Source organism: Lichenostomus cassidix, chromosome 2 (assembly GCF_008360975.1).
Source record: "Lichenostomus cassidix isolate B80296 chromosome 2, HeHo_3.0, whole genome shotgun sequence".
Taxonomy (NCBI): Eukaryota; Metazoa; Chordata; class Aves; order Passeriformes; family Meliphagidae; genus Lichenostomus; species Lichenostomus cassidix.
In genome coordinates, this window is record NC_139482.1 from 128,105,740 (window position 1) to 128,133,097 (window position 27,358).

At 43.7% G+C, this 27,358-nt stretch overlaps 1 protein-coding gene and 3 long non-coding RNA genes across 7 annotated transcripts in view; 2 read left to right on the forward strand and 2 right to left on the reverse strand.

Moving 5' to 3' along the window:
* Window positions 1–3,400, forward strand: part of TMEM67 (transmembrane protein 67) — a 34,384-nt gene extending 30,984 nt beyond the window's left edge. The window contains exon 28 of the mRNA XM_085053202.1: window positions 271–3,400. Coding sequence (XP_084909328.1) covers window positions 271–351 — 81 coding nt within the window. The 3' untranslated portion in view covers window positions 352–3,400. The remainder of the gene's footprint in view (window positions 1–270) is intronic.
* On the reverse strand, window positions 1,178–6,633 carry LOC146442232 (uncharacterized). The gene is made up of 2 exons (XR_014850196.1): window positions 6,340–6,633; window positions 1,178–5,329 (listed from the first exon to the last, which is right to left on the reverse strand). It is a non-coding gene; the product is annotated as an uncharacterized LOC146442232 (long non-coding RNA).
* Window positions 6,634–12,766: 6,133 nt separating this feature from the next.
* Window positions 12,767–27,341, reverse strand: LOC146442233 (uncharacterized). 4 transcript variants are annotated; one of them, XR_014850200.1, is made up of 5 exons: window positions 27,273–27,341; window positions 21,996–22,088; window positions 17,035–17,124; window positions 13,589–14,318; window positions 12,767–13,358 (listed from the first exon to the last, which is right to left on the reverse strand). It is a non-coding gene; the product is annotated as an uncharacterized LOC146442233 (long non-coding RNA). The 4 variants fall into 4 exon arrangements; XR_014850198.1 differs by lacking the exon at window positions 17,035–17,124; XR_014850199.1 differs by lacking the exon at window positions 17,035–17,124 and having other exon boundaries at window positions 13,580–14,318.
* Window positions 24,846–26,023, forward strand: LOC146442234 (uncharacterized). Its single transcript, XR_014849574.1, has 3 exons — window positions 24,846–24,921; window positions 25,000–25,130; window positions 25,509–26,023. It is a non-coding gene; the product is annotated as an uncharacterized LOC146442234 (long non-coding RNA).
* Window positions 27,342–27,358: the final 17 nt, after the last annotated feature.

Below are 27,358 nucleotides of genomic sequence, written 5' to 3' on the forward strand. Positions count from 1 at the left end.
ATTAATTTTGTTCATGTGGTGATCATGAATGAAGAGGTTACAAATAATTTTCAGTAGAAAACACAAATATCTCTTAAAGTTAATCACACATAATTCCATCATAATTTAGAGTGGAAAATGTTTTAAAAATGCTAAAGGAAGTTAAGCACCTAATTCACTCATATTATTTACAATTCAAAGGTAATCTGAAGTTACTGTTTTTTGTTAGATAGTGAACCATACTGGTGTTAGTATTTCTTCATTAATACATGTTTTCTAAAATTTTCTTAGATATTTAGGTTTATTCGTAATACACTTGGGCAGAAGAATTTGGCATCCAAAACCTTGGTGGATGAAAGATTTCTCATTTAATCAAGAGGATGAAAAACTGTGTTAAGGATTTAATAATGGAAAATACGAACATGATTGAAGCGTCTCTGACCTGAAGATTAATTGTAGTGCACTTTTCAACAATAACAATGTAATGGGTTTGAAATTTGTCATTTTTTATATTGTATGCTATTAAGCTTTATTTTTCTGTATTTAAAGATTTTTTTTTTTTTATTTGTGAACACTAAGCCATAGGCCTTTAAAAAGAGGGGTACATGCAAATAAGACAGAAGTAAACTTACTGTTGTTATTTTTAGAATAAGATAAAAATTAATTCATGGCTTTTGACAAGATACGGACCACTGACTTTGATGCAACAATTTGAGTGTCTGACAGGAGAGGTTGTCACCTTTGAAGTTTCTCTGAAAATACCTTAAATCTTTTTCCTTTTTTTTAAGTTATTTTGAGGTGTAATGTTTAGTAAATATATGTCAAATTTTATACAGCACAGGATTTGTTCTGAATTAAGTTAATATTTCAGGAGAACATTTTAAAGATCATTTATTTGCAGAGACTCCAACCTGAAATTTCAACTTTTCTTTCTTGTGTCATACAGTATTGTATAATTCTGTCTCTTCTTCTGGAGTTTAACATTGTTTTTCTTGGGTTGGCCTACACATGACATCCCATGTGTTTGAAGCACAGTGGTGTTACAGTGATGTAGAAAAAGAGGCTATGATAGAGCAGAGGAGATGGTTATTTTCATTTGGGGTTTGTTCCTGATCTTCTGTCATCTAGTGCAAGATGTTCAGGGAAACAGCAGTAATTATTCGGATCACATTTTCCACACAAGTGAAATGGAAGCAAATTTTTGTACCTTTTTAGAAGTATTTTCACAGGTCACGTACCTTTGGTCTCTTAATTTTCTAACTTTATTATCTTTAGATATAACAGAGACTATAATCATTTTACCATCATCATATTTTTGGAATTTAGACAAGTTAATAATTACTCAAGTGCTATTTATTAAGTATTAAGGGAGATTATGAATGGCCTTAAACTGTGGTGTCTACCTCCCATTTTTATCACTGAAAAGTCTCCCTCCCTTTTTATACTTAATGTTTTTTCAGTAAATGGTTAAACGCTAATACTGTTTGCTGGGTTTGTAGCTGTTACTTTTCTTTAGATACGTAAGAAAAAGATAAGTCACCATCATCTCATATTTATTCTGAAACAGAGACTGAGGACATGATTAGTTGAACTTGGCGGATTTCCAGTGCACACATGCTTATCTGAGTTGAAGCAACATTGCATTGCATTTCATGCATTTCATAACTTAGAGTAACTGGACATCAATCTCACAGTCACTGTTATTCCACTGCATTTGCTTTTGGTGTTGCAAAGCCTGTGTTGCTTGCTAGTCCAGTACAGTAGCTATTAACTGATAGAATGTGCCTGCCAGTAAGGCTGTGACCAGAGAGATAACTGAGGAGTTGATTTGCAGTGGGACATCCATTTATTAATGTGCAGTTCAGCATGGGCATTTCCATGTCATGCTTTCCTTGCTTTTGTCTGTTTATGGACACAGTTCTTAGTTTGTTGGTGCACACTGTGCCTCAGAAAAGGTGTGAATACAAAACTTCTAATGGAGTGAAGTGTCCAGGATAAACAAAATTAAGGTTGTTGCATTTATGGTGAATGTAGTAATTAACATATCCATTAGGTTCTGGATCTGTTTTAAAAGCCAAAAATCCTATTTCCACTGGGAACCATGACTATATGACCTTGTCAGATTTCTCGTCAGTGATCTACTGAGCTAAAACTGTAAATTAAGCTAAGGAGCCATCTGAAAAAGAGTCTGCAGTAGGACATTCACAAGGCAAAGTTAGCCTCACCTGGGGTCCATGTGTTTCTTTGGTGGATATCTTTCCATAGCATAACTAAGTCCTTACAAATTCTAGTGCCAAGTCAGTCTATGAGAGGAAATAAAATCTTTGTCATGTGACTACATTTACTCAAGCTAACAGATGTGACTAAAGGGGTGTAGAGAGCTGCTGTGGTCCATTAATGAGCGAGGGTGACCCTGATGAAGTGCCATAATACTGGCCTTTAGACCAATAGAGCTGTGAATGGAACTGTGCGTCACGGTCAGTGGTCACAGGCACAGGCTTGTTCTCTGTGAATTCTGATGATGTGTTCATGATCAGGAAGTCTTTCCAGGGAACAGAACCACACCTCAAACGTACCTACTCCAGAATGGTCAGATTTATGACCAACTGCAGTCAGGATAACTAAAATAACTAGACTCGGGTGAATCAGGGAATGTCTGAAAGCAAAATGAAGATGTGGTTGTGCCATCTGTAGTTGTGTGTTTTTAATCAGTTCAGCAGAAATGGAGAAATTTCAGCATGTGGGCTCTCACTCTACCCTGTTCTCAATGCTTGTGCTAACCAGGTACACCTTTCTGTACAAAACTCCTGCTTTGAGTTTGCTTTAGATATGCCTTTAATTATCTGCTGTGCAGAAGGGCACGTGAAAGCTTTAATAACCTTGCGTTTTGCAAGAACGACTGCTAAAAGCAACTCTTCTTACAGATAAATGATAAATTAATCTAAAAACATCCTGTCAAAACAGTTCAGTCACTTGGCCCTCTCTTTCTCCTCAGTGTACACACTACTCTGCTTTGTTTTATTTTTCCAGATCATTTGTCTAAAATGTTAATATAGCTAACATAGGCACTGCACATGATTTAGGAAATAATTACAGGAGTCAAAAGCTCAAGGAATTCATAGAAGCTTTTCTTCACTCTTGCTGTCCATTGAACACTTGGAATGGTTTGACTGAGCTTTTTGTTCCCCAAATGCTTGATATTTGTTCAAAAAATGTCAAGCTTGATATTTGATCAAGAAATATCTCTTGTGATTGTATTTCCAACTTCATGTTTTTTGCGGTTTTTTTTTAATTAATATGCATCTACAATGTGTTGTTCACGTGATGAGTGTCTTTCAGGTTTCTTAATGTTCTATTTGCCCACATGGCATTTCAATCTCTCCTGTCTCTCTGAGCAATAAAAAAAAAAAGTCAGATTGGAGACTGGTTTTTTTGCACTTCTTAAAGGAGTTGACCCAAGCCTACGTCATGTTTTTCCTTCCATGCACATGAGAGTAGGACCAGAGGCTGCTGCTGGCTTTACAGTCCAGAGAAGCTCTGTCAGAACAAGTGTATGAAAGGGGTTTTGCAGTTAATGCAACAACGGAGGCATTGGCAATTAGCATTTGGCTGTTTGGACAGCCAAAACTAATGGAATGAGATGGTCGGTTTTTGCCAAGTTAGATACCAAATTATTTCTACAAATAATTATAATTTGTATGTACAGAAAAGGTACAGTAACTTCAAAAATACGTTTAAAATTTACAGGTTTTTTTACTAGTGAGAACTTGCCATTTTACTACAACGGTCATTTGATGGTAGTGGCAGGTGAGTGACTGAGGTAAAGCCTAGCAGAGGTGAGAAGTGCAGCTGGCAGGGTGCTCAGCTTCCACCCTCCCGGCAGCTGCTGCAGCGTTGGGAAGCGCGGCAATGCTGGCCAAGCTGAGCTCGAGGGGTTTTGGTTTGTTTTCAGGCTCAGCAGGAGCCTTTGAGCAGCGGGTGAAGGGCACAATGACACTGTGACACATTCCTAGGAAAATCACAAACGGATTGTGGAAGGAGGTAACTATCAAACCTCGCAAAACTGGTCTCCCTCAATACTACCTGCTTTCCCCTAACTTTATTTCATTACCCAGTACCACACCCATTTCTCTTGTACCTTTTGACAAATTAAAAGCACTAATCCCCTGTTCAACTCTCCTGTGCCCCAAGCCACTGCCTTCAGGCAGTGCCTGACTCAGCCTCCTCCTTCACCCCATCACTGTCAGCAAGGTGCAGATCCTGCCCCTCCCTTCCTGCAGGTCTGTCAGCAGGGCTCTCTGCCAGGACAGTTGCTGCCTGCCCCTCCTCCCTGGGCAAATGAGGAGAGACTGTGACCTCGGCAGGAGAATGCTGCCGAGCTAGGCAGCACTGTGTGCCAAGGTGTGCCTCAGGGCAACGGCACAGGTTATTTGATGAGAAGAATGAAAATCCAATCATACCCTTAAAAAGCAGTGTAAAAGCATGAAGCCCCAACTTGCGTGTATGTCTAAAATGAAGAAGGAATGAAACCAAGGTGCCTCTAAAAAAACCTGTCTTTTGAGAACTGGCTTCCTCCAGCTTTGCCTCCTCTATTGCCTACATACCATCTCCATCCCAGAACTCCACCTTCCTCCCTTCCTTCCTTCCTTCTTTCCTAGCCTCTTGCCATGACACAGCAGACAGATGACCCCTGCCATAGGTGGCTTGAGAAAGCCACAGTCCCTGCTGGCCCACCACTGGCTGCCAGAGGGAGTGGGGCTGTGGATGACATCCTCAGGCAGGCAGGGTGGCTGAGCTGTGCCAGCCTCCCTGGGCAGAAGTGTGTGGGTGGTTCTGGGCTCCAGGGCCGATGGGGAGGACCTGGATCCACAGGTTGGGCTGGGGATTGTGGACCTTGTGGGACAATACCCAGGAAATTCCATGGGAGATGCATTTGCCTCTGCAAGCTGAGTGTTACCATTTTATCCTGGTAGAGCTTCAGTAAACTTCGATGGTCCAGAGCCCCAACCAGCTGTATCCCTCTCTGTTCCAGACTACTTTATCAACCTACCAATGTTACTCGAGACTTGTCACCCCTTTAGTTTTCCCCTGTGACTTCAGTCACAGCAGGAGTAGCTCCAAGCCTGGCAGCTGGGATGGCCCTTGAGGTTAATGAGGAAATATTTGACATTCAAAGCTCATCTGTGCAATAGCTCTGCAGAGATCAGGAGGCAGCACTGCATTAGCTGACATTGAGAATTTCCCTTTGGATGTTCAGAATTGTTCTTTAATTAATCTGTGAAAGCTGAACCCACACCTGTCAATCTCCTCACAACCCGTGGTGTTCATGGAATCAAACCAGAGGCTGAATCTGCGCAGAGAGAAGGAAATGTACTTGCCATAGCATAAAAGCAGTTACTCCTAGAAAACACACAGCAACTAAGAGACAGATCTAGATGGTTTATTTCAGTGGTTGGGTTTAGACTTAAGAGGGTTTTTTTACATAAGTGCCTTTTATTATAGAATTCTTGAATTTCCATTTTACAGCTCTTTGTATTGGGGTGGCAGAAAGACTTATGCAGTATGGAGGAAACAGGAATGGATAAAATGACCTGTAACCCCGTGGTCTCCATAATCTTCTCTCCCTGGTTTACAGCTGCAAGAAAATAATCCCTTTCAAATCATACAAGAAATAAATCTCCAGTTCTTCCTACAAATGCTGAATGGAGATATTTGCTTTTGGCTTAGCCTGATCCCTGGGACAAGAGTTGCACCAACTGACCTCTCAGGCAAACAGCTCAGTACCTCACAGAGCCTGATCCCCCTTCTTATCTGTGCCCTGCCACAGGCAGCCAACCTGATATGAATAAATTTTGCACTTTAACGTGCTACAGTTCCCCCTGAATCCTCTACACACTTCACAGAGCTGTTGGGGCAGCATTTCCCCTCTGCAGCCTCTCAGAGGCTGATCTGGGCACTGGCTTTGGGGCACATCTGCAGGATGCTGGCTCACCTGCACCAGCCTTTCTTCTCACCTCCTCCTTCTCAGGTTCACCTGGGCCTGCAGAGAGCCAAGCCCCAGAAACCTCACCAAGGGGATTGCAGGAGTTAAGCTGATATCTTTGTTTAATAACAGCTGTGCTGAAAGCTCAGTATTTATTGCACTATCCTGGAAGGTCAGAGCACCAATGTTGCCAGGAGAGGGACCTCTCAGGTGTTCATTTCTCCTAAAAGCATACAGTCAGAAACTAGTTTCTGTTTGTTCAACAGTTTGAGACAGGGAAGAAAAAGGTTGCATTTCCCATTTGCAACATTTTCTTTTTTTGTGTGTGTGGATATTAAGAGCTGAGCTTCACTATTGAAAAGACAAAAATTGCTCACCTGCACCTTGTAGTGCAAGTTATTCTCTCTAAAAACACTGGAAAATATTACTTCATGGTCAGGCACATGACAGGACAAGCAGATTGCCTTCTGTGGACATTGCCATGCAGAGGGGTTGTGACAAGGGGCACTCAAAGCTCAGTGCAGAACTTGATGAGACTCTGGGTTCTCCCCACATCATCTTAAACCCACAGGGACAGGGATGGAGATTCCATAAGGATGGAGGCAAAGCCTGACAAATTCCTCTGTGTAGGCATAAATTACAGTTCTAAAAGAAAAAAAAAGGGGGGAGGAGAGAGAGAGAGAGAGAGAGAAAATGGCTGCCCAGCTTTCACAGGCAGCTGCAGCTCTCACTGCTGGCTAACACCAATCTTACTGCATATTATTTCTCTTAGGGGACATCCTGCTTTTGCATTTGCAGAAAGCCCAGCACTGTGCTGTTTGGAAGGCAAAGCACTGAATCCCTTTGAAGGCTGCAGATGCTGTAATGAGTCTCAGGGACTTGTGAGCATGGTGATGGGAAAGCACTGGATCTGAGACCTGTGGATCAGGACTATCTGGTCTGTCAACAGGAAGAGCTGGATCCTACAACGATGCTGTCTGGTTTGCAGCTGCAGATGTGCAGGTGAGACACCCCGGTAATACAGGTTGGTGTAAGGGAGGGTTGGCTGCTGTCAGTGAGGAAGTTTCATTTCCTCACCCCAAATACTGTGAGCAAACCACAACTTCCTCAATCTCTTTAGCTGTTTAGAGCTAGCATTGCTCTCCAGTGGTTTATTTCTGACAGTCTGAATAAATGCAGAGCGATGCTTCGATGACACGCTCCTTGGAAATAATATTCATTGCCCATGCTCACCAGACATGAAGCCAGCAGAGACCATGAGGTAATGGAGCCTCCCTTGGTGGCCACTCAGGGCTCTTGGCTCCTCTGGTGCAGTCACTCTGACTCCCCATCCCTTATGATCAAGGGAATCGCTGCCTTCTCAGCAACCATTTAAGGGAAGGGCTGGGATTCTTTAAGATGCATTTAAGTAGAGACATTTAAATGTTTCTAGACTGAGGAAGAAAGAGGAGTTTATCTGCTCTGGGGAATGTCTTTTATTTCCTGAGGCTTTTAGCTTTCTCAGCTTCCCGTTTCTCTCCAGCACTGTTTGATTGCAGCTGCCTTAACTGGGAGAGCTTGAAATGGATGCAATAGGTAAGGGCAGAAGTTAGAGAATTTGGGAAGCTCCACCTCCCTCCAGTCATTGCCATGCCACCCATAGTTATAAAAGCTGTACTGGAAACCACAGTGTGTAATTAGAGGAGGTGGATGTTTTCACATTCTCTGCCTGTGTGTATGCAGGAGTGCAAAATCCTGGCTGCGCTTCACACCCCTTGTCAGTCTCTCAGCTCAAGGATGGCATGAGTCTGCAAGGACCATGAGCCAGCTTTGAGGATGCATGTACTTGGAAATAAACACCTCTAGAACCTAGACCACAGCTGGGAACAAGCTTCAGCCCCTGACATTATCTGTGCAGTGGCACTGAAATGGATCGAACTGGGCAAGTAGCTCAGAGGACTGTTGGTGAGCAAGGAACCCTGGCAGGGTTTGCTGTCCTGCAGGGTCAGAATGATGCTGGTGGCACCAGGTGAGTGAAGGAAAAAGTGCAGGAGCCAGGCCTGGGAAGAGGTACTTGGGGCAGCAGGCCTCAGTTTTGCCCAGAGACATTGGAGCAAAGCACAGGATCACAAACCCTTTCAGCTGTTTTTTGGCATTGCATAGGAAATAAGGAAATATAAGGCCACCCATTCTTGTGTGCTCCTTCTCTGCAGCCCCTTTGCCGCAAGGAGAGTGTGCAGTAAATGTGAATGCTGAACACACAGTACTGCCTCATCCCTGGCTGCCAGCAATCTGCACACCCAACGTGGGCAAGCTGGGACTACAGTGAAGGTTCCAAGCCAATGCAGCAGGGACAATGACCCAGTGATGACACCTTCTCACACGGTTTTGTATTCAGACCTTAGCCAAGAATCACCAGACTCCCTTGTCCCAGCAAATACATGAGAAAGGCATTTCTTGAGAAAGGTGCCTCCAAGTCCAGGAAGTTGTCATCTTCAAGCTTTTCCATATGGCAAAGGTGCAGGAGATCCACGGTACAGAAGGGTACATGCATCAAATTAAACTCTACAGGAGGACTGGAGCCATCAGCAAGGTGAGGAGTAGAGCACACCGTCTTGCAGGGCTCCCAGCAGTGGGTCTGGATCACATCAAAGTGCACTTTTCCTCCTGCAAACCACCTCTGCAAACAAACCTGATGGTTCCCAGCAGGGTGTCCATGCTGGCAGGTAAAAGGTACCTGACCTGCAGGTGTTTGTAACCATTAGCCCAAGAGCCGTCAGGGATCAGTGACTTTTCTGGCCCCAAAGCATTGCTTAAGACTTTAAAGGAGGGCTGTAAGCAATGATAAAATGCCCCAAAGCTCATATCCCTGTCCAAAGTCTGGGGATGCTGCAGGTCTCTGTCTCCATTGCTGACAAGGACTCATTTATCTAAAGGAAAGGGGAAATCACCCCATTTGCTTTGGCTGCAAATGTTTTTCTCTCAGAAACCCACTGAGCACATGCTAAAACCCTATTGGTAGCCTGATCCCCCTTGCTGTGTCATAGCACAGGCTCTTGCACAGTTTGCTCCCAAAGTATTTATTTTTAGGATTAATTTCTAAGCAGGGAAGGTATTCATGCTTCCAATAAACTACATTGTTAAACACAATTTTTCTCTGGGTTTACACATGCATAAAAAAGGCTGTTCTCAAGCCAAACCTGAAATAGAAATGTTTCAAATAACCTCCCTCTTGTTTGCTCAGTCCTAGAGCAGTATTGATTTAAGAATATTGTGTTGGTGGTAACCTGTTAGAAAAGTTTGAATTTCTTTCACAACCTGGAGAGAAAAGGGGGCCTCTCAGCAAAGGCTCTTCCCAGTAGTGGCAGGGTTGGCACTCCACAAGGTTGCCACTCCCCACTCCCACAGCCATCTGTGCCCATTAATTCTGCTGGATGGCGGCACTGGCCCATCACAGTAAAAAAAAGGGAGGGCTCTAGAAATGCACAAATTAAAGTACCTGGCAATTCCCCTTTTGCCTATAGCTGGGCACACAGGTTTAAATGAGGTACAGCTTCAGAGTAGTGGTTTTGGAAGGCTGTGCCAGTGCTGGAGCCCTGCTGGGGCTGGGCTGGCTCCTGGGTCAGGGGGCTGCACTCTCAAAAAGCGGAAGAGAGCCGAAAGGAGCGATGCATGCAGGGGCATCTTTGGGAGCACGTAAAACTGTGGGACAAAAGGCACACTTGTGTAAGCCGTGCAGATTGAAGGAGGAAGGGTGTTTTCTGGCATCCCTTCCTCTCTCCAGCTACTGCTCCCAGCGCAGCCGCAGCAGCACTCGCACGGCGCTGCGCCACCCAGCCGCCTCCGAAGGACCCGTTTGACAGGGAAGCGTCGCGTTAGGATCAAAGACATTGCGCAGCAGCAGCTCTGCTCAGCAGGAAACTCCTCACAGCTGCAGAAGGAGGAGTTGCAGAGGCTCTGGGCAGCCGGCCTGGCGCCCGAGGGACAAGGAGCACTTGCCACGCTGGTCTTCGACATATTGCTGGGGATTGCTTGGCTGTCACCCTAACCTCCTCTTCCCTCCTAAGCTCACAAGTCCACTCGTTCATCCTCTCTGAGGACATTTCCTCACTTTATGCATATGCTGATCCCAAATACTACGTTCCTGACTACCACCATACTGCAAAACTCGGAGTGTCTCCCTGCCCATGTGTCCCTCAGCAGGCAGTCCCACTGCCTTGCAGTCTCTTTACAGGGACAGGGCCAGCTAGTGGGAATGGGTGCTGCCAGGCAGCTCTGCCTACCACCATCCTGTCCAGTTACACTCAGTTGCTGGCAGAAGTCAGACCAGACAAAGCCAGGCATTTTCTTGGACAGAAAGGAACCACAGGACCCCCCTGGCCCAGGGAAATTCTCCATCTAGGACCAATACAGGATTTTATTTTGTTTCCTCGGATAGAGAGGACTGGGCTGAAGAGGGTAAAAACATCGGGGAGCATAGGAGAAATGCCTAAATTTGTTGTTTTCAGAAAATTCCTGGGCTGAATGCTGAAAGCATTGGTGTGGCAATTTCATTTACACGACGCAACTGAAGCACAGAGAGTTGGGAACACCCATAGAGAAAGGTGGGTGAAATACTCCAGAATACTCCCAAACACTTTGCAAAATGTTGAATCACCTCTTTGCCACAGAACATCTGCCAAGCACTTGGAGATCCCTGGCCCAAGGCTGCTCTGTGCTGCCTGTTCCTGACCAAGGACAATCTCTAGCCCGAACACTGCCTTTCCAGCAGTGATCCCAGAACTGCCAGCAGGGTTTCAGTGCTGAGGTTTCTTCAAAGTGAGCAAAACCATGACTTCCTCTGACCACCCCATGCATTGGCTGCTTCTGCTGGCTGCCCAGGGGCCAAAGCCAAAGGAACAGCCTTCCAATTCTGCTTGTGACAATCTCTCCACCGAACTCCAGTTGAGTTACTAAGTGCCCAATAAAAGCATGAAATGTATATTAAAGGGACTTCAAAACAACATGCTTGGAATAGGTTCTCAGTGAGGGAGAGACATAAATGTGAAAGTATGGTCTTAGTTAAAGCTAATCTCCCTGTAATTATCTCAAGTTAATGGTTGTTTTGTAATGTGCATACAATAATCTGAGTTAACATTCTTTTATGTATACGTTATATATATTGTTATATGGAACAACATGCAAATCACTTCAGGGTTATCGGCTTCTCGTCATCCCCATCTATCTTATGAGTTTTACTCCAAGTATGACCTCAGGCAAAATAGCTAGACCTTACCAAAGCCCCAGTTATTTTGGATCAATTATGATCAGAAATACACTTCCATGAAACCATGGGGCCATAGAGCCACCAGCATACATGCACATTCCCTGGTCACAAACTCTGTCAATTCTGGGGTTACAACTACATCTTTTCTCACTCCCAGCATAGCAAAATGTAAATAGGCCACTTGTTTTGCTGCTCTGCTCCATGTCTCAGCCACAGAGGGTCCAGAAGTTAGCGCTTAGCTGGCAATTTTGCTGATAATGAGGGAGGCAGAGCAGCCTGCTCATTTACAGCCACATCACCTCTGCTGACAGAAGTAAAAATGGGCTTTTGTCAACGTCAATAAACAAATTAAAAACTGCTCTGGAGAGACAGAGCTCTGGTAGCACCACTGTGTCAACAGGGAAAGGAGGGGAGGGCCAGGCCCTCCAGCTGCAGGGATGTGAAGGACCTGGCTGGCTGCCTGTAAGGCTGCTCCTCTCTGCTCCTGGCCTGGTGTGAAGGCAGCTCATGGACCCTGGCCGGGTGCACACCAAGCTGGGCTATCCTCCCTGGATATGGTGGCTTGGAGTTTGCTGGCCTGGCTCACATTGCTCACTGCAGCTCCACCAGGCAATAAATGGATATCCTACAGCTGGCAGGAATTTTCATCAAAACAACAAGTTTTCATCAGAAAATGCCAGTTTATCAAATTCAGCAGGCTTTGCACCAGCAGAGCAGTTTCTAATGAACTTCTGAGAAAAAAATAAACAGATTTTTTTTCAGGACCTCCCTCATTCTTTCCTGGTTTCCTGAGCTGCACAGTTGCTCAGGGCTCGCACATCTACAGCTCAGCAGCGCTGCTAGTATTTCAGACTTCTTATTTTCCGGGGCTGACAAGCCTGGAAAGGCCTAGCAGGAATGAGGCTTCTAGGTCCCTGCAGCACAGGACAGAGCCTGGCATCCTGGAGGATATCATCTCACTCCAAGGGGTGTGGCATAACGGTTCCCATGCCTAGGGAACAAGGAGCCTGGACACATTGAAAACTTGGATAACACAAACTTAAATTCCTGGACTAAAGGAAGTTTATAGGAACACTAAACCCTAAATAACCAATTTAAACCCCAGGATCTCCATTCAGGTTTCATACTATCAATACTTCATTTTAAATTGAGCATCTCCTTTGTTGTCTGTGAGGAACAGACCCACCACCTGTCCTCCCACCCCTGAGAAAGGAGAATGCTTGTGCTTTCTAACTCTCCATCCTTTCCTCTTACTTCTTGCAGTATCTGCAGGTTTTCCTGCACATTTCTTATGGGAAAATACATTTCCCTCAGTGCTGCCTTAACAGTGTTGAAGGCACACAATTTGTCATTTTATCCAAGCGCTTATCTCTCCAGTGTTTGATGTCTACAAGAGCTATTTGCCAATGATTTCCAAAGTGTTTTAATAACAGGTGTTGCTTCCTTTATGTGTGCCAGAGTGAAATTGCCTGTGTGAGATCCAGAGATAGGGCAAATATCTGCCCTGGCTACAATAGTCTGTTCTTCTGGGTAGTGGAAGAAAACATCTATCCAGTCTGTTCTTCTGGATAGATGTTTTCTTCCACTACCAAGGCCGAGTGGATGTCCAGTTGGGTGGGTCATTTAATGCTGCTGAAGGGGGCAAAAGCTACTCTGTATGGTCCAAGGGCTTTTCTGCAAGGTGACAAGCCCCCAGCCCTCACTGCCTTACCCAAGCCCAGCTGTTTGGACACCTTTCCAACCTGCAGCTCAGAGAAACCCAGTCCCCAGGGCTCACACTCAAGGTGGCATTCAGGGGCGTTTTGCAGACATGCAGGTGCCTAGCTCTGACTGCCACACTTCCCAAAGGGACAAGGCACACACTTATAACCTCCCTTATAACCTGAAGTAGTGCTTCCATTACTGTTTCTGGATTATTACCTGTGGCTAACCATCTGGTTAGTTATAAGCAGCAGCTTGAATTCCTCATTAACAGCCATATCAGATATCCATACATTCCTCCAGAGCTCTGGTTCAGACTCACGTGATGCTGGTGTGCATAAAAGAGCACCAGCTGCAAAGGGTGTCATACCCAAGCTGAGAGCAGAGAAGGTGTCCTGTAGCTCCACAAGGTTTTGAGGAAAAGCACTAAATACATCCCATTACTTTTGCCTGTGAGAAGTAAAAGCAGTGATGTAGGGGGAGGGCAGGGCAGGGCAGGGCAGGGCAGGGCAGGGCAGGGGAGAGGGGGGGAGGGGAGGGGAAGGGGAAGGGGAAGGGGAAGGGGAAGGGGAAGGGGAAGGGGAAGGGGAAGGGGAAGGGGAAGGGGAAGGGGAAGGGGAAGGGGAAGGGGAAGGGGAAGGGAAGATGATGGGGAGAGAAAAAGTTACCACCATTGTTACCACCGAGGCTTTGTGCCTACAGCAGGGATTATGAGATGACTTCTGATGTCAAATAAATCATGGTCTGATGCATCACTCTACTTTCCTTTAAATTACTTGATTACCAGACCACCTTGTGCATGCAGAGCACCTGCCTCAAGGTTGTAGTATTGTGCCTTCAGCAGAAACAGACAGAAATCGCCACCATGGTCAGCACGGGGTCTTTTTTGGTCGCAGAACCTCAGGCAGCTCAGATGACAGTGTTGCCCTCTGTAACCAGGTGGCCACATCCTCAGAAAGAGAACAGATGCAAAAAAAAAAAAAATGTTTAGAAGAGGTTAGGATTCAATAAATGGAGAGATAAACACTTTGATTTGAGGAATGGCCTGTCTATCTCCCATCCTGATGGCATAGGTTTACAGAACTCAGAGACACAAGACTGCTCAGTCCTTTACCACTTGCTCTTTGGCTGTCTGCTTTTGCTGTGTTTGCTGCGGGCACAGCCAGTTCTGCACTCAGTCACTCACATCCAGTTGTCATGAGGGCTGATCAGCACCTTACACAGACACCTGCACACAGAACATGCCTTCCTTTACTGACTTACCTCCATCTCCAGCACTGCTTCACTCTGGACCTCATCAGATTTCCACCACAGGAAACTTGGGCACGCCTTCAAATGCTTTGGTTTTGATTAAAAATGTAGCTTTAATTCCACTCATAATTTTTAAGAACTTGGATAACTTTAACAGAGCTTTAAGAAAAAAAACACAAAAAACCACCACATGATTTTTCATCTTCTAATTACTGCATCAAAGCTTGAAAAATTATAGATTTGCTACAGTCCGTGTTTCAGATGAGGGCTCAATGCCAATTTGCCTTTGGGGACTAAAGATAAAGCAAAGATGAAGGAGAAAATGCAGTCCTGTGTGTCCAACACAGAAGCCAACCATACTGTTCCAAGGCATGTTTCAGACACAGAGACATAACTGATTTGGAAAGGAAAACTCAGTTTCAGAGAATTCAATGCTAACTGCAGCAATCATCACTCTCTCTCTTAACAGGACTTTATCAGAAAAACAAAAACATCCTTAATATTCCTAGCACAAACCAGGCATGGATCCAAAAATATTTTACCTCTGAGTAACTGGGGAAATGAGCTTTTCCACCGTGCATTCTACTGCAGTGAGTCACCAAGGAACTCAGCCCCCAGTGTAAGGCATCCTTGCACAGTGATCCATCAGGAGCAATGCTCAGCCAAGCATATGGCATCACAATCACAGGCTGCAAGCAAACTGAGGATTTATTTCACTATGGGTATGAAATGCATATTTCATTATGTCTACTATGCAGATGAGCTGTGCATATAACCTCAGAGAGCTTGATTTTAATATTAAAGCATGGTGAATGCTGATTTTCCTTTAAGTTCTACCAGTATTGTATAAAATCTCTCATTCAAAACAAATTGCTGTTCATGTCGTTTATGGTGTTTTTTCCCAAATGACCAGAGGATCCCTTCTGTAAGGCACACACATGCATAATCCTGTCTGGGAAAAAATTTTCAGGAAAATATTCACAGGACAAAGGTCGGCCCTACCCCATCTTGTGCTACGAGCATTCCATCCCACCCACCATCTCAGGAGAAAAAAGCATATTTATTCTCTCTGCTGTACTAAGGAAGAGAGTCTAATTGTTTAACAAATCCTGTGATAACGCACACCTTTAAGCTCAAAAGGCACAACTTGATGATAGAAAAGAGCCAAGAGGACAAGTGGACCTGCTTCCCTCGCTCCCTTTTGCTAGTCCCCAGGTCAGTGGCTCCCGTCGCCCCAGCCCAGCCACCCCCCGCCTCCTCTATGGGCAGATTCAATCCACTGAACCAGCAGTATCCAATGCAGTGAAGATAAAAAAAATAGTAATCTATTTCCAGCTTTGGAAGTTGTGTTGTCCCGGCAAAGGGTCTGTGAAGCATGACAGCCGGCACAAGGAAGGGGGCTGGGCTGCAGGTGAGAAATGAGGGAGCTCTGTGAGGATGCATTGTCGCTGCACTGTCGCAGAGCCGCTGCCCTGCTCGGGCCCGTGAGCAGGGGGAGCTCCCGGTGAGCAGAGGGCAGACCAGATGTGCCGAGTCCCCATCTGCAGGGCGCTACCAGCCCCAGTCTGCTTTGCAATGACTCAGGAGCCGGACAAAACGCCTGAATCATTGCCAATTATTCGTGTGTCATTTCTGATGTGTTAGCAAGCAGCTCATGGAGACAAGTTGTTCTGACAGTAAGACAGATACCTTGTTGTTGCTCAGCTAGAGAAGGCATTTGCTTTTCAGTAGATGTTACATGAAGTTCTTGATTATTCGTGCTTACCAGCCACCATCTTGAGACCTCTCCAAACCACACAGAAGTCAGTGTTAAGACCTGCCAGCTCCAGTCACATTGGGACCTTTGGTTTTTTTGTCAAAATAAATGCCAGCATAATGCAGGTCTTTACACGCGATATATCCTATATAAAAGGAAGCTGTCGGTGTACCTGTTTACTTGGTGGTGTATATTTTTGCAATGAATTAAAATGCCAAAAATGCCAAACTGAATCTCAAGGACTAGGCTGAAGTTATGCACAGAAGGTATGCAGACTGGGCTCAGGAAGTACCATGTCACTCACTGCTTTTGCGAAAAAGAAGACAATGGAAAATGTCCCTCATCTCACATTTGCTCAAGCATTTTTAATGAATGTGCAAGATCTTTCACACCACACTTAAATACAGAGATGGAAATGTGCCTCTCACTGTACCAAAGCAAGAGAAGCAAGATAAGAAACCAGAATTAAAATACAATAGAGACAGTTTCTGAACTCAACTGTAACTATGGCAATCTTCATTCACAGTATTTAACTGAGACTATAGAAGAATAGTGCACTTAGCAAGCTTGAATAAATTACTACATCATTGGCTTGCAAACATTTCAAAGACATGAACTTTTACAAAAATTTTGTAAGAAATTTGTATTTGCAGAAATCATTTGACATTGCCTTCATGTTGACTACAGGACATGTCTTTTCAGAGCAGCCAAGCATTAAGCAAGAAACATCTCAGAAGGACAGGCAAAAAAAAAAGAGATTAAATACAAAATTAAGTATTAACATAAGTTCTAATACAATGTCCTGTTACTGTGCAGTTACTGTTAAAAGCTGGCACTGTCAGCAACAGTATTTTACTTTTCCTGGGTTGTATAAGATCAAAAGGGGACACTGGGCCAAATTTTTCTCTCACTTAAATGTGTGTTTTTCCCTCCCACCTTCACTGGCGTCAGCAGCCTCAGCGTGCTGCATTGTCACAGTTCCCAGAGCTCCCCATACGTAAGCTCGAATAAAGGAGTAGTGTGGTATTAACAGAAAACAAAACAAGACAGAAGCAATGGATCAATATAGTACATCCAGCTCCCCTGATATTCTGGGCTGTCAGGGAGTGCTTCACTCACCAGCTGCTCCCTGGTGTGTGGCACAAGCCTGTTGTTAATCTCTGCTTCATATATTTTTTTCTATTCCTCTGGTATAGAAAGTGGCTGTAACTGACAGAAGATAAAGCAGAAGGATGAAAATAATACTTTCCAAACATCAAAATCAAACCTTTCTTTTTAGAAGTGCTTGGTTTGAGACAGCCAGTGAACCAGTTTTCACTATTTATGGATGTTCAAGAGAAGCTGAAGAATGCTCTGGATGCTGTTTTTATTTCAACATTCACTATAGCAATGCACCATGTGGAGCAACTGCACCATAGTGTATTTGACAAACACTTAAGCTAATCCATAGGCACAAAAGTTTGGCTAGTGGCACTTGGACACAACAAAGACGACGTTTCTAGTTCTCAGGGATGGGCAGATTTCTGGCAGGACTCATCACTGAATATTTAACGGGGTCAGAGACATTTGGCTTCCCAATATCATACTACATCGGATGATTTGGCCTTGGGGGCAAGACCAAACAGGCTTGGCCACAGTAACAAAACATAAGGCAAAGGTAGCAAGGCACCTGGCAGAATTATGATTGCTGCAGACAAGCTAAAATAATGAAAACATGATGCTCTGGCACTGTGTGTGCTGTAAAGATGGCCTTAAGGAATGACCCTGGAAAATGGTACAGTGTGGGAAGAGACTCAACTATGCTATAGTTCCTTTTCCCTTAATGAAGTTTTCTTTTCTTTTCTTTTCTTTTCTTTTCTTTTCTTTTCTTTTCTTCTTTTCTTTTCTTTTCTTTTCGTTTTCCTTTTGTTTTCCTAGTTTTCCTTCCTTCCTTCCTTCCTTCCTTCCTTCCTTCCTTCCTTCCTTCCTTCCTTCCTTCCTTCCTTCCTTCCTTCCTTCCTTCCTTCCTTCCTTCCTTCCTTCCTTCCCTTCTTCCTTCCTTCTCTTTCTCTCTCTCTCTCTCTCTCTCTTTCTTTCCGTCTCTCTGTCTCTCTGTCTCTCTGTCTCTCTGTCTTAGAAAAACCCAGCAACAAAACATTTTTAAACTTTTCTTTCCTGACATGATTGGAATGTTTGGGTGTGAGTCTTGCTGCAGTATGTGTTACAGCCTGAATGAACACTGTGCAGCAAGTCGCATGCCTTTGAGCACAAGTTGGGCATGAGGAGTGCACTTCTTGTGCACGTAGGAACCCTGATATTCCGTTGGCTGGAAGCAGTTCAGAGTTATCAACGACACAGATTTGCTAATCAAAACTTCACGTGGCTGAAGGACACACACACACTGACCTTTACTACAGCCCTGGGAATGTTGCAGCAGCCTGAAATGACTTTGTAGAGCTGCTCCCACTGCTCGAGTTCTTTGCAAGTACTGGTGGGAACACTGTGCCTCTGAACAAAGCACCTTTTTAATATGTACTTTTCAGAGAGAGGGGAGGAATTATCTCTTGATTCAACAGGGCTTTCAGATACCCCAGATAACCACAGATTACTACAGTGGTTTCATTCAGTTATGCAGACTTCAAATTAAAAGTTAATGAAAACTAACACACTTCTTATTTCTCCTGAGGCATATTTGCTTTCCTATTCAGATGGCTGAGAAAAGCAAGTCAGAAGAAAATTCCTCTTGTTTGACAAAGGGTGCAGGGATTCTGAGAACTGCCTGGCAGCAAATTCCTGCATCAACAGCGTTGCTGTAATTTTGAACCAGTTGCACTGATTTTCCAAGTGTGCTTTATAGCTACCTCCCACCTGGCAATGTGTGAGCAAGTAAAGTATCATTAACTCTGATGGGCACCCTTTGTCTTCCTAAGAAATGACTAAATGCTGTCCTCAAAAAGCTGACCGTTGGAGAGTAGTAGAAATTACAGACTCATGTTTGGCACAGAGTGTCATATTCGCAGCTGTACTGACTGCCTGCCAGAAGCTGACTGCCTACAGAACATGTTGTCTTCCAGCTGCTCGACCCAAGATAGTCCAAGAGGATAAGGGCAGTGTCAGAGAAGTGAACAGACTTTCTGTTTGCAGATTTCTCTTGCTTGGTTTTATAGCTCTTCTCTAGGGCGAAGCAAGCTTGTTGCCAGTCTCCACATGATGGCAGATTCAAGAAGTGTTTTCCAGATAAACCGAAGGCACTGCTTTTTGACTAAGGTCAAGGCATCCCTTCATCAGTAACATGCAAGAAGAAAAACCCACCCTGTGACTCACATATTTTACCCACTGATACAAGCAAATACAAACCAGAACGACTTGAATATGGGAAAATCACTGGGATTTTTTTTTCTAACATCTTCAAACCCTTACAGATTCGTAAACCCTGTTCTCCCTTATTCCACCTCTTCTTTTAGCTTTAATTTAGCTTTTTTTTCCTCTTTAATCCTAGCAAGCACCTTGAGTCACGATGCTGGGTAGAGTGCAATAGACTCACACGTACAATTTCTTTATTTAATTTTTTTTTTCTGAACACAGCAAAAATCAGGCAAATGGCAAGAGCCCACCTGTGCTTACATTCAAGACCTTTCCAGGAAGTCCTTTGCTGCACTGTTCTCTTTCCTTTCAGTGTCATGTCCCTGAACTCAGTTTACTGTACCCTTTGCATTTCTAGCCTTTTTTTCAAACACTTTTTTTTCCTCTCTTACATGCACGTGTGTGACTCCACAACTTCTGGCTTCACCACTTTCTGCCTGTATCATTTACCAGTACATTGCTCTGCAAGCCTGTATTGGGATATGCTATTACATAATTTTGTGATACTGGTGCAATATTTGGATAGGTGGATTGTATTGGTTTGGTTTTCAGCAATCAGAGTCATTTAACTGCTTCCTCATGCCAAACTAATTTAATGTATTTTTTTTCTCATCCCATAGTTTTTTCTTACTATTTTCAACAAGATTTGACGTGATTACAAGTTGATTGCATTTTGCTGCATGAAAACGGAAGTAAATTAGAATTGCACAGATGAATTTTGCAAATGGCCAAAATTATGCTGGGATAGCTTCATAGACTGATAGAGAGAACAAAAATCACTCCCAGGGTGTGGTTTTGTATTTCCTCCTGCTCCCCAGCGCGCTGCAATGCCCTTCCCTGCTGCCAGAGACTGCTCTGCATACTGAGCAATTGGTGGAGTCATGCACTGAACTGCTGTGAAATGATCCAAGTTTAAAAGTGCTTTTGGGAGAGCTCAGAGCACTTTCACTTGAAAGTAAGGCCGGACACGCTCTTGTTTGGGTGGTGACTTGGAGGGCCTGGGAGGGGACAGGAAAGAGAAAGCAAAAAAGGTCTTTCTATAAATGAGGGTACAGCTGGATAGCTTAAACCAGACAGGAGACAGAGTGAATAGAAACAGAGCGACCTGCCCTAGAGACTCCACTACACTCTTATCTGTTCTTGTGCCTTTAAACCTGCATGGCATTGGTATGACCGAGCCAGAGTACACAAGAGCATAGTGACACATCACAACCGAGTTATCCACTGGGTAGATCAAAGCACTCTGCACGCTTAGACCATGAATCTTACATCTTTCATTGGGATCAAATGGTTAGGGAGATTAATTGCTGTGAGCACTGAAAACGAATCAGCATGAAGACTGTGCCTATGATGACAATATTTGTGAATGCATTTGTTTTCTAGAATTGAAAGCAAATGTTTTATTCATCATCTTATGTGAATGCATGATTATATCACCAACACATTTAAAAGAAACAGAAATATTGTGTGCTACAGCAGTTTGCTAAGGAAACTGAAATAGTGAGTTAGGTAAATCAGTCCTTAATAACCCAAACTGAAATTTAAAACGCAGATGCCTTTCTGAGCTCATCTATTCTAAGCTGGATAGAACCCAGCATGTTTCAGTTTTTAAATAACTCATTCCCATGACCTTTGCAATTCACTACCTTACACAACAGTGCAAAAAAGAGCCTCATACACATGACTCAGGCTGCCTTAGGGTTCCTGAAATTTAAGAAGGCAGCCTACATAACACGATCACAAGCATAAGGAAAATAAAAGATGGCTTATATAACATCCAGACAAATTGAACAAACCTCTGCAGTTACACAAGGCTGCAGGCTGCAGAGCTGCATCCAAAGTTCAAAGAAGTTTTAGAGAAACAGCCTGATGTGGCTGGTGTTTAGCCCTAGCATTTAAAGTCAACACTAGTAGAACGAATAATTCTTCTTAAAATACTACTCTAAAACACTGAGTTTGCAATCTGGACTTGCTTCAGGGCATTGGAAACACATTGAGTAAAACGATCATGGGGAAGGAGTAAGGTGCCTGGACTTCAAACATGGGAGCCCGAAAAGATTACAGTAAACGTGGGTCCTGAGCTCCTGCAAAGTAGCAGGGTAGCAGTCATCTTGTGCTTGCTGAATGTCCTCCCAATGCTCCTAGATCTTTGTGGAGGTTGCTCAGAGGCACAGCCCATCTGTGGGATCTTGCACCACCTCCCTGGCCTCTGCCACAGGGATATCATTGAGCTGTGCAACTGAATATGCAGGTTATTCAGACTTGCAAGCCAAATCCAGCCCTGGGCTGCAATCCAGATCCAAGGGACGCACCCCAGTGCCAATGCAGGGCAAAATTAGAGTAGGGATCCCTAAATGACCTTACAAAAAAACTCCCCAGGACAACAAGGGCACCCCTAAAGCAGGCCTGCTGGAAATGGTCACAGTCAGGCCTTCTCCTTTGATTAAAAGCCTGGCACAGGAACACAGCTTTGTTCTGCTGAGATGGACAGGATCTTTCAGAGGGAGTTGGCTGCCTCCAGTTCCTGAATACCATAAACAAAGCTCCAACTCCACTTGTAAGACACAGTGTTACTCCTTCTGCTTGTTCCTATCTTACCATGTAACAGCCTAGTGGCTAAAGCTTTTAACTGTAAAAGGCTGGTATAATTGTCACCGTCATTCCACACTGCCTCTTTTTCCAGGCAAGAGTTGTTGCTGTCTGGCTGTAGGTCAGCTGAGGTGAGGGCAATGCCTTACCCTGCAGTGAAGACTGGTCACTGACACAGGAATCCACCACTCCTTGGCTCCGAGGCAGCAAATGAGGCTCTGTAACCTGCTTAGGACACCTGCCTGGAAGAACAGAATAATTTACTGGATCTAGTCAGGGAAGGGAAGAGGTTAGAACAAACACATGTTTGGTTTGTTGTTTAAAAATATAAATTAAACATACAGTATAAAACAAATAGTAAATATTTATGTAGATGGGGTCACTTGAGATAGTAAGTCTAATTATCAACCAAGGAAAACAGTACCTCATCCTTTTTCTGCAGAAAAAAAATAACAAATGCTTATTTTTTTCATAAAATACAAACGCCAAAGGATACAGCTTGGCCTTATTTTCCCAGCATTTAGGTAAAGCTAAACTGAGGAAGGTAACTAGGAGGGAGAAGGAAGTCACTTTGGTATTCTTCCTAAACTTCCTAGTTACATGTGGAAATGAGACCTGATCTAACCCTGGGCCCTGGGCCCCAAGACATCTAAGAGATTTGTTCAGAGTCTACTCTTGGTTCTAAATTGAAATTTCTAATTTTATCTTCCATAACTACTTTTCACTTCAAAGTACCCCCTCATGCTAGAAGTACCACCAGTACTTCTAGTAATTGGCACTGGTTGCTTTTCCTCATTGCTGGAGAAATTACTAGTTTTTAACATTCATATTTGCATAGAAAGATCTCAAGTCAAATAAGCGAGCTGTTTCTATAGACCATCCACTAGGCTTTCCATCTTTTGATTCCAGTGACCTCAAGTAAAGACAAAAGACTGTATCCAATTACCAGCCTCTGAGCAATCTTTTATTTCAGGGTATCATATCTGATAAAATGAACCCAGGATATCATTGTTCCAGTAGCATTACATGAACAATATTTTATCTATTGAAAAAGGTAAGCTATTCTCTGTATGGAAAAATGCAGGCAGATTCCCCTTCCAATTTTATTCTCTACTACTTCCCTTGAAGTCTACTGAATCTTTTGCATGGCAGCCATTATAACTGCAAATGTAGTTACTTTTTTAAATGACTGTAATAAAGAAATATTAATAATGCACATGATGAACTACAGCTGGAAAAGGGTTCAGGCCCTTCACAACCAAGGTAATTGCTGGATCCAACTTCCTGATATCCTGAAACTACTTCCTCATAGCCAGACACTGATAATGTCCAAAGTATCATTCTTGAAGCTGGCCAAAAAATTGTTTTTCAACAACATTTTTCTACAGAATTTCTTTTACTTCATCAAGCAGTCAGAATGCTGTGTTCCCCAAACTGGATACCAGACCCTGAAAAACCAACCCAGGTGAAGAGTAAAAACTAGTGCACAACTACTACCAAATGCAAAAAATGCATTTAATTCTCTGCTAATGAGATGGAAATCAACGTATACAAGGAAAATTCTGATTAACTAAAAATTAAAAATCTTCATACTGAAAGCAGTGAAATACTAGAACTGGGGCCCAGCCAGACTGGATCACCTCAGTCCTCAGAGTTGTATGAAATGGGACTGGCCAAATCCCTGAACAACCAGACCTATCTTTGAAGGTGGCCCTGCTTTGAGCGGGTCCTGTCTGACCTCAATTACTCTCTGACTCTAGGAAGTTGGATCTGAACTGTTGAATGAGTCAGACCCATTGATTCATTTCAGAAAGGAATTAAGAGTGAAGACACAAAGGTCCTCCAGGGAAGACAAAATAAATTAAACTATCTGTGAGTCCCACAGTGACAGCAAAATACCCATTGGAAGCAATTGTCTGTGATTCCCCATTGGACTTGCCTTTAGAAAGGGCAGGGGAGAGATGAACCATGTGGCTCAGTGCTGCTGGTTTACTCTAAAGTTGATATTCTTAGGAGATGTTCCTTAAAAATCACCTTTTGCAGGGCTCATTGTAACACTTCAGAAATGTTCACTGTACTCAGGAGCGCAGCTGTGTTGAGGGAGGACAAATGCACCACCCACAGCAAACACTCCCTGAGAGGGCAGCAGAACACTTGCATGTACAACCAAACTCTTCCTTTGAAGCAGGCTGAAAGGCACAGGCCACCGCTGTTTGCAGGTATTCCATCTGCTCTGAACTCTACTGACACATTTATTTTTGCCACATAATGCTTCTGATTTCAGCTAAAAGTAAATTACTGCTCTGGGGAGCAGCATACTTAGATTGCTGTAATTGCTTCTGTAATGCTTTCAGGAAAGGAAAGAACACAGTTTAGTCCTGTCCAATTCCTGGTTATTCAGTATGTGGCATGTTTTTCTCCCTTATTTTCTCCCTTGTTAGGCTTTTCTTTCTGCTTTCAAAACTTTTATGACTGTTTTGTCTTTTTTTCCTGGTCCAGGTTGGTATGGCAGCATGCCAAGTGGAAGCATTTGATCCCTGCACTCAGTTTTAAGACAGGTTTTATGAGCAACTGCTCTTTTCAACAAGCACAGGAGCAACACAGTATTTCTGAAACATTGTATGGAAAGATATCATACGAATGTTAAGGAGTCAGGGGATATAAAAACAAATGAAATATTATTTTGTGCTCCTGAACCAGCTTTCAGTAAAAATGAATCAATAAATATGAATCAATAAAATATTTATACATTAGGCACAGGAACCTATTTAAACTTGAAGCTTATTACAAACACTTGATTTCAAACAAAAATGGATTTTGATGATCTGTAACGGAGTTTCTCTGGAAATGTGTTTCTCTGGAAATGTGTTTTTCAGAAATGTGTGTTAGGGTAAGTACTGCAGCACTTTAGCTGCAGTGATAATGCATAGCTGCCTATTGGTTCTGCAGTGCAGAATTAGCCACTGCTGGCAACAGGCACAGTAAGACAAGAACTGATGTCTCTTGTTACACTCAGTTGATAATCCTTTCATCCAGGGAAACAGGGAGACTTTGCATACCTTGAAGTAGTTACAAGTAATTGCTTTGCCATCAGTCTCTGGTGTAAAACGTTACATGTGGAACAACATGTATATTCATTAGAATATTTTTTAGAATCAGCAAAAATGGACTGTTGCTCAAAGTGCACAAAAAGGTCTTGGCAGCAGCAAGATGAAGAGAAGGAAAATCTAACTTTCCAGTTAGATTGCAACATCCAACTTCTGGCAGCACACCAGCAAACTCACGTAAGTTTGAGGAACAAAATGTCAGCCAAATTTTAGCATGTTATCTTTAATTTTTGGGATTTATATGTGGCTAGTAAGGCCAAAATCTTTTCTCACGCAGTATTTTAAAATTCAAGTTTTGTCCAATGTTCAGAGATATATGATATCAACAGCATACTGTGAGACAGGGAACTATAGCTTCAAAGACCAGCTCTAAAAGTAGCTCCTCTCCTGGCCTTAAATCAGGAGGAGAGGAATAATTAAATAAATAAACTGGGAGCTGTACCACTAACCTTTCAATTTCACAGCAAATTACAGAGAATTTAACTAATGGGCACAGAATGTTCTGAAGACCAAAAGTGCTAAATGCTAACTATTTTGTGATTGTTTTTTTTCTAGGTAGGCAACTCTAGACAGCAGCATTCTCTGTGGAAGTCATACATGAAACCACTCTATGAACTCCTGGACTTAGAGGAATACAAGGTAACTTCATCCCAACCCACTGCTGTGTATCTACTTGTACAACCATCACTTAAATTCACACAGGCAGAGATCTGTCTTCCCACAGCCTTCTACCTTCTGACAGGGTAAGAAGTTGCCTTGATAATGCCACTTTATGTAGTCTATAAGAAAATTCCTAAACTTGGGGGCTTCACAGTCACTCTCGCTGCATGTAGAAAATTATGCAAATGGTTGTTGTTTCAGCACATTCTGCCAATCTATTTTTAACCCTGTGCAACTGTTAAAAAAGAATGCAAATAATTTGTTTTCCATGCTGTTTAATGAAGTTTGTAATGAAAAATGGTGTCTGTCAGATGCCTTTTTTTTTTTTTTTTTGACTTCTAAAATAAGCCTCAAAGAGAAGATGATTGTGTACCATTCTGGATAAACAAATAAATGTCTCAAAAGTCACCCAGGACACCAATAAATGAGAATTTTAATATTCTGTGTTTTCAACTACTACCATGAAAGACTTGCATTTTTAAGGATGCCATCATTTTATCTTTCTAGCTGGTTTTCACACAGCGGGTCACAAGGCAGTACTTCCCACACTCTTACCAAGTAGAGCTCTTCTGAGCACTAAGTGCAGATTTCCCTTTGTTTCTTCTCCTGGTTTTGGTACACAATTGTACACATCCTACCGACTGGGTAAAGACGTAAGTATAGTTAAAATCTCTATGTCTTGTTACAGCTGCTGAGGGAATGCTAATTGCAACACTCCGAGGCTTGCTAACATGTGCTGCCAAGAACACACAGCAAAGTGGGCATCCCAGACACCCCGAAAAATAGTGTGAGAGCACAGGCATCTATAAAACAGATATGGTCAAGAAAATCAAAATACTGTCAAACTCATACACTTTCCATATTCAGAAATGTACATGAAGAGCACCTCTGATCAGAATATCTCAGAAACACATACGAAACTGAGCGTTGCCCTACAGATGTGGGGGGGACAGGACAGTAACCAAGAGAGCGGAGAGAAAGGAGGGAGAGTGAGCTGCTGCTGCTGCTGCTGCCGCACCGGCCCGAACGACAGGTGTTGCCCTTCTAGGGAAGGGCTGCTCCTCCTCCGTAGCCACTGCCCTCAAACCACTCCTTGCGGGCAGCGACAGCAGCAATGTGGCGATGCTGGGGCAGAGAGGTCTTTGGCACTCCATAGCAGCCTGCTTTGCTTGGAGGGATTGTAGAGAAGACAAAACACCACGGGGCAAATGAACGAATAAGAAAAAAACCCCACACCTCCACCTTTCAGTACAGGCTTCAGTGGTCTCTTGTGGAGTTAACATGCTTTGATACTGTTCAAGTCAACTCAAACTTTTCAAGCGGAAAGAAACCCAAACAAAAAACAACAAAAAGCACTGCTCTCTAAAAGGAATTCAGAGTAAATGCCAAACGCCCTACAACAGTTTTTGGACATTTTCCCATTTTCGGTCTCCATCAGTCAGAAGTTAAGTGACTCTGACTCCTGACTAAAGGGTAGGCGGGGCCTTCTCAGGGCAGAGAGGTCACTGGTTATGGGGACACACCTTGCCGGTCTCTTGCGGAGTTAACGTGCTTCGTACCTGTTACAGACACCTCACAAACATTTCAAGGGCAGACCCCCACGGCCCCGTTTCCCCCTCGGCAGAGCGCGCCCCGGCCGTTCTCCCTCCCCTCACGCACACCTTGGGGGGGGCGGGCGGACACCGCGCGCGCCGCCGCCGCGTTCGCGCCTTCCCGCCCCTGCGCGGTGCGCGCGCACGCAGCGC